Below are 10,101 nucleotides of genomic sequence, written 5' to 3'. Positions count from 1 at the left end.
GCGAAATGGCGGCGCCGCGCGGCGTCCCCGGCCCCGCGTTCCGCCCGGCCCCGCCCCCTCGCCGCGCGCGCCGGGCGCTGATTGGGCAGCCGCGGGGATTCGGCCGCCGTCTCCGCCCTTCCTTCCACAGCGCGTCTGCGCCGCCGCGGCCCGGGCCGCTCCGTCAGCGGCGCGCGGCTCTGGTCGCGGTGCGGACGCGGAGGTGCGCGCGGTCGTCGCCGCGCTCTCTCCGAGGCGCGGAAGGAAGCGCTTCGTTAGCGGGGCCCGGCCCCGTTGCCCGTCGGGCTCGCGGCTGCGCCGGTCGCCGTGTTGCTCGCGATGGCTCTGCAGAAGAGCTTCGCGTTGTCGTTGGCGCGCCTAGCGAGATGAAGTGGCGGTCGTCGTCGGCCCGCCGTGAGGGTCCTGTGCACGGGGCCGCGGGTTCCGCAGCGCCCTGGGATGCCCGGCGTGCTATAGTGGAGAGAAGGAGCGCAGCTCCTTCCTTCATGGCAGCTGTGGTTGTCCCGGCGGCTGCGGTTCCGTCCCGGCAGCCCTCGGTGCTTCGTGGGAGCGGAGGGGCAGCGCTGGTGTCTGCTGTGTGGGGACGGGACGGGACGGGACGGGACGGGACGGGCGGAGGAACAGCACGGAGCTGCGCCAGGGGAGGCTCGGCTCGGCTCGGCTCGGCTCGGCTCGGCTCGGCTCGGCTCGGCTCGGCTCGGCTCGGCTGTCGTGGAACGGCTCAGCAGCGGCTCATGCTGCTTGCTTGCTGAATACCAAACGAAAAGTTGATTTTGTTTGCACTAGAACCTCCAAGATTAAATACCCCAGGAGACCCTGTGGTTATCTGAACATTGCCACAGACTGCCTGTGGCACTGGTGCTGATGGAGCGCCTGTCTCTCCTGCACCGGCGCTCAGTTCCACCGCCAGTGCATCCAGGCAGGCGGCACTGCCTCCAGACTGCAACACCATCCCCAGCACCACCCAACCCTGCCACCCTGGCATCGTCCCCAGCCCTGGGGCAATGCGCACCGGCCCCCAGCTCATCTTCTGCCTTCCCCAGGCCCAAGCTCTGCGCGCTGCCCTGCACCACTTCCGCTGCCCGCTCTGCCAGGACACGCAGACCTTCCAGGCACAGATGTTCCACCTCGGCATCCAAATCCCAGACAGGTCAGCACCCGCCGCCCTGCCACCGCCCGCCCCCCCCTCCACCTCCCCTCGCACTGCACTCAGCTGTCCCGGGCTCCCTCCCACAGGGATGCAGCCTGGGAGGTGGAAGAGGGAACGTCCCTCAGCACCACACAGGGCTCCGCAGCCGTCCTGGCCGCTCTGCTCCTCCTGGCCCTCTGCTCCTCGGCTGCGGCCCACCTGCTATAGTCAGCTATGGCCGTGTCCATCCGGCTGGGTGCCCACCCCTGTCTTGGAGGGGCAGTGGTACAGCCTAAGTGTACAGTGTACAGCCTAAGGAACACTGGGTGCAGGCAGCTGGGCTCTGGCTTAGTCCCTGGAGCATCACAGCCTCCTGCGCTGGAGCCGAGGTGCCGGCAGCTGGGCTGCTGAGCAAGGATTGCCGTGCTGGGTGTGAGAGCGAAGGGGCTGCGAGGGGCACGCAGATGGGTGCAGGCACACGTCCCTGTGGCCGTGTTGCACTTCCCACCAGTGTGCACAGCACTGCAGTTGCCATTCTCCGAAGAACTGGTGTCTTCCGTGACGGTGGTGCAGCACTGGCGGGTCCCGTAAGGAGCACGGAAGCTGCAGAGCAGCAACCTCCAGAGTCCAGCGGAGCGATGGCAGCCAGAGCCCCCGAGTGACTGGGATCCCTGCACTGCGGGGTGCCAGCCCTGGGGTTGGTCCACCACACTCCCACCCCAGTGGCCGTCGCCGAACTGCCGCGAGTCCAGCTTGTGCTGTGCTGAGCTCAGCGTCTTCACCGACCTGCAACGCTCGGGTGCCGGGCACGGAGCAGCTCTGCAGGGCGGTGGGCACAGCTGGGAGCTGCGGGAGCCCCGTGGGACTCTGTGACACGTGGCCTAAGGCTGGGTGCTGCTTTGCGGAGCCGGGAGCCGGGCTGGGTGATGCCTGTGGGTCCTTGCAAGTTGGATAGCCTGTCCTCAGCCAGCTGCTCTGCCAGCTGTGCCGCGAAGCAGGGATGCTGCTACCAGCAATGGCAGCACCGCGCGCACAGCAGAGCGTTCGGGCTGCGTTTGGTCCAGGGGGAAACTTGTCTATTGAAGGTGCTGAAGTTCAGAGGCAACTTCTGTGGCTGCTCCGTGGGCTACCTGGACTGGACCAGAGCTGGAGGATGGCAACCCTGCTTGTGGGCGGGGGGTTGGAGCTTGATCCTTAGGATCCCTTCCAACCCAAGCCATGCAAGGCCTGGGCAGTCACCGTGCAGTGCTCGTGAATGCGGAGCCAGCACGCCTCTAAGGGTCTGGAAGAGAACGCACCTGCAGATTGGGAAGAAGTGGGAACCTTCCACAAAGTCTACGAGAGGCACAGCTCCTGTAAGGCCAGGGGCTACCTGTGCCCAGTGGGACGGCACTTCTCACTGAACAGGGGATGAGTGTGCCTCAGTGCCCCAGAACCCAATCCCTCCACCACGGCACAGGCCTGAGCGGGTGCCATCCCCCCCAGAAATGAACTGAAGTTTCTCAGAGTAGGAAGGTGAGTGCAGGGCATTCCTGCAGTGGATGTGCCTCTGCCACGTGCAGGAGTCACCCTGCTCACGTGCTTGGGGTGATAATGCTCTGCAGGGTGCAGGCTGTGCCAGCACGCAGAGCACAACCCCGACATCTATGGAGACACGTGCTGTCAGGACAAGGCTCTGCATCCATGAGAACTGCCTGGTGAGCCCCAACCCCAGGCCCCCAGCCCCCAGCCCCGTGCCCGCCGCTGCCCCCCACACGCACTAACAGGTCCCCGGTTGCCTCCTGCAGTACCACGCCAGCGGGCTGTACCAGCGCGGCGCTGACGATGAGGGATTCTTTGGATTCCTCATCCCGGACATCGAGGAGGTGCTGCAGCGCGTGGCACAGAAGGTGAATAGGGCGCCGCGTCCCCACCTCGGTCCCCGTGCCACGTGGCTGGGAGACTCCAGCAGAGCCCTGGTTGTCCAAGAAGACCCATGGCTGCACAAATCACAACTCAGTAGTGCTGCGGGGTCCCTAGCCACGTGGCCCACCACATCATCACCGTGCTCTGCTGGGCAAGGGTCACCTGTGTGTGCACGGCACTGACGCCCAGCACCGCACTGCTGTCCCCAGAAATGCTGCGTCTGCCAGAACCAGGGCGCCTCGGTCCGCTGCCATCACCGCAGATGCTCCCGCACCTTCCACTTCCCCTGCGGAAGAGAACGCGGCTGCGTCTCCCAGTTCTTTGGGCAGTACAAGTGAGTGCGGGCACACGCAGGGCTGCAGGATGGATGGGGCAGGGGCTGAGCGGGTGTAACCTCTGCGACAGCAACACCCCCAGTGTGCCTTCTGCATGGAGGCGGTGGAGGGACGTCCCTGCTACAGCAAGCTACTCAAGAAATTCCCAAATGAGAGAGATGTTGAAGCAGGAACTGTAGAAGGGGCAGAAGTGGACGTGCTCATGCTGTTTGCTTGCTAAATACCAAACAAAAAATTGACTTTGTTTCCACTAGAACCTCCAAGATTAAATACCCCAGGAGACCCTGTGGTTATCTGAACATTGCCACAGACTGCCTGTGGCACTGGTGCTGATGGAGCGCCTGTCTCTCCTGCACCGGCGCTCAGTTCCACCGCCAGTGCATCCAGGCAGGCGGCACTGCCTCCAGACCACAGCATCATCCCCAGCACCACCCAACCCTGCCACCCTGGCATCGTCCCCAGCCCTGGGGCAATGCGCACGGGCCCCCAGCTCATCTTCTGCCTTCCCCAGGCCCAAGCTCTGCGCGCTGCCCTGCACCACTTCCGCTGCCCGCTCTGCCAGGACACGCAGACCTTCCAGGCACAGATGTTCCACCTCGGCATCCAAATCCCAGACAGGTCAGCACCCGCCGCCCTGCCACCGCCCGCCCCCCCCTCCACCTCCCCTCGCACTGCACTCAGCTGTCCCGGGCTCCCTCCCACAGGGATGCAGCCTGGGAGGTGGAAGAGGGAACGTCCCTCAGCACCACACAGGGCTCCGCAGCCGTCCTGGCCGCTCTGCTCCTCCTGGCCCTCTGCTCCTCGGCTGCGGCCCACCTGCTATAGTCAGCTATGGCCGTGTCCATCCGGCTGGGTGCCCACCCCTGTCTTGGAGGGGCAGTGGTACAGCCTAAGTGTACAGTGTACAGCCTAAGGAACACTGGGTGCAGGCAGCTGGGCTCTGGCTTAGTCCCTGGAGCATCACAGCCTCCTGCGCTGGAGCCGAGGTGCCGGCAGCTGGGCTGCTGAGCAAGGATTGCCGTGCTGGGTGTGAGAGCGAAGGGGCTGCGAGGGGCACGCAGATGGGTGCAGGCACACGTCCCTGTGGCCGTGTTGCACTTCCCACCAGTGTGCACAGCACTGCAGTTGCCATTCTCCGAAGAACTGGTGTCTTCCGTGACGGTGGTGCAGCACTGGCGGGTCCCGTAAGGAGCACGGAAGCTGCAGAGCAGCAACCTCCAGAGTCCAGCGGAGCGATGGCAGCCAGAGCCCCCGAGTGACTGGGATCCCTGCACTGCGGGGTGCCAGCCCTGGGGTTGGTCCACCACACTCCCACCCCAGTGGCCGTCGCCGAACTGCCGCGAGTCCAGCTTGTGCTGTGCTGAGCTCAGCGTCTTCGCCGACCTGCAACGCTCCTGTAAGGTAGAGATTGTTGATGGCGAGGCACAATCTCTATCCTCCAAATCCGTTCACGCGTGTTGGCAGAGTGTGCAGCAGAAACGCTGCAGGGCAGCTCAGCTGATGCGGCACACAGGAGGAGAGCATCGGTGCAGCCCCAGGCGGTCCTGGCCCAGCAGGAAGCCAAAGGAGCCAGCACCACCCGAGCTGCGCTGACAGCTTCCTGCAGGAGGGAACCGGGATCCTGCAGCTGCATCCAGGAGCATTGGTGGCACAGCACTGGGGCCGGGAGCCAAGGCCTGGGCAGCCAGCAGGCAGTGCTCGTGAATGCAGAGCCTGTCCTGCCAGCACGCCTCTATGGGTTCTGGAAGAGAACGCACCTGCAGATTGGGAAGAAGTGGGAACCTTCCACAAAGTCTACGAGAGGCACAGCTCCTGTAAGGCCAGGGGCTACCTGTGCCCAGTGGGACGGCACTTCTCACTGAACAGGGGATGAGTGTGCCTCAGTGCCCCAGAACCCAATCCCTCCACCACGGCACAGGCCTGAGCGGGTGCCATCCCCCCCAGAAATGAACTGAAGTTTCTCAGAGTAGGAAGGTGAGTGCAGGGCATTCCTGCAGTGGATGTGCCTCTGCCACGTGCAGGAGTCACCCTGCTCACGTGCTTGGGGTGATAATGCCCTGCAGGGTGCAGGCTGTGCGTGGGTCATGGGTCACAGCCAGCAGTCCTTCATGAAGGAGATGAACCATTTAAGCAACTTCAGTTCCTTTTTTGACAAGGTTACCCACCTAGTTGACCAAAGGAAAGCACTCACTGACGCGATGGGCCAGCAGACAGCTGATGGGCCGGGCCCCAAGGCTTCTAAAGATGGGGATCCATCAGGCCGGCCTGAAACTGGCAGGGTTCCCCAAGGCTCGGTTTTCTGGACAGCTGTCTCTCACTTCATCAGTGATTTGGCTGTAGGGCTAAAGTTGTTCTGAGCGAGTTTGCTGGTGGTACTGAAATCACCAGCAGGTGAGGAGGAGAGAGGAGCTGCTAATTGCAGAGAGATCTTCACAGATCCGAGAGCTGGGCAATTGACGACCGCGTGAAGCTGAACCGGAGTGAGCGTGAGGTTCTGCGGCACGGAAGGGGCAGCCCTGGGGTCTGTACAGCAGATGAGAAGCAGCAGGGGAGGGGCGGCCACCAGTACAGTTAGTTCCAAAGCGGTGCCATGAGGGCCGTGGTTCAGAGCGGCACAGCCGCGAGGCGGTGGTCGCACTGCACTGTCTTGTGGTTTTTCCAGCCTTCCTGGTTCTGTGACTCGCACACGCGCCCGCTCACGCACTGTCGTACGCTCACGCAGTCACTCCCTGCCTCACGCACGCACGCTCACACGTCACTCACGCCGTTCCCTGCCCCCTTCCGCCCCGCACTACAGCTCCCATCGCCCCCTGCGCCGCGCATGCGCGCTTGCCGCCTCCGCCTGCGTCCGGGAAGTGGCGGCGCCGCCGGGACGCCGTACGGGAGCGGGGCCGCGCCGTGCCGCGCCGCGCCGCGAGCCGCTCCGTTGTGCGGCCGTGAGGACGGCGCCGCTGTTATCTCCTGGGCCTCCCCGGGGCCTGCGGGCGGTGAGGTCTCCGGCTGCGCGGAGCCTGTCGGCTGTGGAGACGCGGCGGAGGTTGGTGCGGCGGGTGCAGTTCCGAGGGGTTTATTCGGGGCTCGGGCTGCCGCTCTCGTTTCTGTGCTTTTGGCTCGGGGCCCTTTGCGCCGTGCCGGGCGGCCGGGGCTGCGGGAGGGCCGGGCCGCTCCGCGAATGTGAGCGCGGTGCCCGCGTAAGCGCTGCCCCTCTGTTCTCCATCGGTTCCGTCGCTGGATGCTTTCACCCGCCGCCGGCCCAGTTCCCCGTTTTGGAAGCTTGTGAGGTCATAATGAGGCACTTCTTAAAAACAGCGCGTGTGGAACCCGACGGGAATTGCCTCTGCGTGCTTTGGGGCAAAAGATAAAGGTATTTTTGTGAACGCAGAACTTCTAGTGAGGCAAAATCATTGAGACATAAGATAAATGCCTTCTATTCATGTCCCCAGTGCAAAATTATTGAGGGAAAACATGACTGCTTATCCCCTGAAGCTGAAATGGAGAGGTTTAGAACTATTGCTTATGCATTTGTTTTGCTAAACTGATATACTGATTCTTAAATTAATGTACTGACTCCTATTGCTAAAAAACGAACCCAGATGGGGCTCAAAGAGCAGGGAATGAATTGGGTGTTGGCAAACACCACTGAAATGCGCCCAGCTGAAGGCTGGCAAATGCTGCAGCACTTGTGCTGGTGCTAAAGGTCACAGCAAACAAACCTTAATTCAGCCTCCTGAGCAGAAGTTGTGTGGCTGGAATAGTGAAAGTTTGTGCTTTGAGAAGGCAGATCCCTATAATCATTTGGGGCAGGCTGTGAGCCTGTGGCACATCCACAGCTGTGGGGCTACAGGAACAGGACACCCCAAGTCCTCTCCGCTTCTGTGCAGCAGCAGTCCAGCACAGGGGATATTTCGCCTTTCAAGTGGGGAAGCAAATGTCAGAGCTGTGCTCACATGCAGCAGGTCTGCTTGCTTTTGCTGGCATGTCCAAAGTGTCACTGCCACCCTGGTGTGAGAGCAGGCTTTTGTCACCTGCCAGTTTTCAGTATCAAATATGATGGTGGCTGAAGATGCGGTGCTCAGCGCGCTGCTTTTCTTCATCTGCTGCTGTGCTTCAAAAAGAGAAGGAAAAAACAAACTGCTGACTCCCTCCAAAAAACCTTTCTCTGTTCTTCTTTCTCTGCTTGTGGCTGCATATTTGTCAGCAACAACTGGGGGGGGGAAATGGTGCAGTTCTCTATTTTGAGGCTCAGAGCACCTGCTGCAGGTATGCAGCTGCGCCATGGGATGGACAGACCATCCCCGAGCCCTGCTCTGACTCAGTCCAGGGAGGGTGTGGATGTGTGGTGTGAAACCTGCCTTAGAATGATCTGGTGGAGGCAGGTGTTGAGTTCAACACCTACAGCTTGAGTTTGGCGTTTGGAGCAGCAAAATAACCAACCTATGTGCACTGCTGTGACTGATTGCTTTTTGCTGTGAGCGGAGTGCGCTGTTGGTGACCCAGAGCAATTTGTCATTTCTGCATTCCTGGGAAAGCGTTGCTTTCATCTCATAAATGCAGACACGTGGGTGAGTCTGTCCTTTGCTAGATTATTTTCTTCTTTTTTTTTTTCATTGTGTTTCTTTTTTAAGCTAGCAAGCCGTGTGAGCAGGATGGATGGGACGCTGTGTGGAGCGTGGGCTCTTCCCCATCCGGCAGCGATGTCATCCCTGCAGATGGCATCCTCCAGTGGAAGCCACCCACAGCTTTGCTGCCTCTTGGGAGGCCTGAACTTTTCTGCTTGGCAGGAAGGAAGCTCATAGCTCCTTATTGACTGGAGTGAAGTGAGCAATCAACAACGTGAGACCTTAGGAGGGAGAAGGTGACTTTATTTTTAAACCCAAATGAATCTTGTTCATTCACACTCGTGTTCTTGTAGCCAGCTGCTCACCAGCACCGCCACAGAGATTTCCAAATGCTCTGCCTGGCGTTCAGGCACAAGATAGACATGTCCAGATGGTCTGGACAGAATTCCTTGCAACGGCACAGCAGCACAGGAATGTGAGCTATCAGTACTCTGCCTCTTGGACACAGCTTGGTGACCATGTGTGAGCAGTATCCCTGCTCCTAACATTTGATAATGTTGTCAGCACAACCAACACCTCTTTCTTAAGTGAGTGGTCATCATTTCTAAGTGAGCTGTCACCTGTCAATCCCCCTCTTCCACTCCCTCACCTTGGAGGTCCTGGTTCTTGGCCAGCTGGGTGGGTTGTGGCAGCCTTGTGACAGCATGTGGGGCACTGCCCATGACACCATACATAGTACAGCTGTGTCTTAATAGCATCTTCATTCTGCCTGTGTTTCCTAATAACTTGTCTGTCACCACTACTGTGTAATTCTTCTTCTTTTTTGTTTTTTGGGTGGCTTTGGGTTTGCTGTTTTATATTTCTTGAGGGGCTAAGATCATTGGTGATCTTTTGTCTTTGGTGTGTGAGTGTTAGGATTTAGCTGCTTCCCTTTATGTCCATATCTGGATGTCTTAAGGCTCCTACCCCATTCTCTGTTCTTCCCCAGATCATTTCATAATGGCTTTTTGCATCTGGCTTCAGTTGTTAGTGATGCAAACTGTCCCTTGTTCTAAGATACTCTTTGTTTTCCAGCCCCAGAAGCTGCAGGTAGGCATGCTGTGATCCTGTCCTCAGCACAGGCTGTTCACTGTCCCCTCTGTTCCTCCTGCTACTTGCACACTTATTCCTCCCAATTCTTCTTTCAGATGAAGCTTAACAAATTTATTTCTGTGGTTTGCTGGCTTACATGCATAAAGGATTCTCTTCTGGCTTGGTATACATGTATGATGCTGGAAGCTCCCTTACCTTACACAGGAGGAGTCAAGGGACTGATCCTGGATGAAAATGGAGTGATCAGATGCAGTGTCTGAAGGCACGGACTCAGATGTGGACAATCCAAATCATTTATTGCAGGTTCTAGCATCCCTTATATGCATTCCCACTTTCTCTTTTGTAACTTTCCTGCCCTCCTTTACATGTCAACAAAACATTCCACAAAGTCACCTCTGGTCTACTCCTTATCTGAGCGCGCAGGCACTCATCCAGTCAGAGTCATGAGTCGTTCCTAGCCATGTGCTCTTCCTCCCATCAGGATCATTTATCATGCGGCGATCACACATCTCTCCTTTCTCATGCCGTTTGTTTTGCTCCACAGTTTCTGCTCTGAATATTCTTGAATCCCCACAGTCTGAGGCCAGAATGGAGCTGGCATTGTAGCCCTGCATTTAGAACAGCACAGAGTTTCAGGAACTGCTTGCATAACCAAGTCATCATTGCATACAGGTGCGGTGCTTGGCACACTTCTCAGGTCTGAGCTTGGCTCAGTGCTGACAGATAAGTTTAACACAGATCAGCAGCAGCCCTGAGCTACTTTTGCAGACTCTGGTTGTGCCTGGTGTTGGAAGCAGTCTTCTCAGGAAGCTCTTTCTCCAGATTTGCAAAAGACGTCGCATTGGTGTGTTGTAGGTGGTGGTACTCATTTGCCCTTGACCAGAGAGTGTTCCCTTTTCTTTAGTCTCCTAAATGCGCAGTGAGCATCTTCTGCGAAAGGCTGAGTTTGTGTGCTGTGTCTTTGAGGTGTGTTGATTCTGGGACGTCATTCTCAGCTCTGTTGTGCTCTGTGTCTCTCCCTGCAGGTTCCCCAGAAGATGGTGTAAAGCCAGCTGGCGCAGCTGCTGCCTGTGATCTCCGT

At 58.9% G+C, this 10,101-nt stretch overlaps 1 protein-coding gene across 1 annotated transcript; it reads left to right on the top strand.

The window, feature by feature from the left end:
• Positions 1-1,004: 1,004 nt before the first annotated feature.
• Positions 1,005-10,066, top strand: LOC306954213 (G2/M phase-specific E3 ubiquitin-protein ligase-like; the record flags this gene model as incomplete). Its single annotated transcript, XM_079545274.1, is given in 13 exon segments — positions 1,005-1,150; positions 2,741-2,798; positions 2,800-2,826; positions 2,917-3,018; positions 3,244-3,363; positions 3,368-3,424; positions 3,428-3,501; positions 3,708-3,756; positions 3,881-3,987; positions 4,478-4,553; positions 4,690-4,770; positions 6,167-6,406; positions 10,046-10,066. Coding segments are annotated over 13 exon segments (1,158 nt in total).
• Positions 10,067-10,101: the final 35 nt, after the last annotated feature.

Source organism: Tetrao urogallus, assembly GCF_951394365.1.
Source record: "Tetrao urogallus genome assembly, chromosome: 20".
In the NCBI taxonomy this organism is placed as follows: domain Eukaryota; kingdom Metazoa; phylum Chordata; class Aves; order Galliformes; family Phasianidae; genus Tetrao; species Tetrao urogallus.
This window is presented reverse-complemented; position numbering and strand designations above follow the sequence as displayed.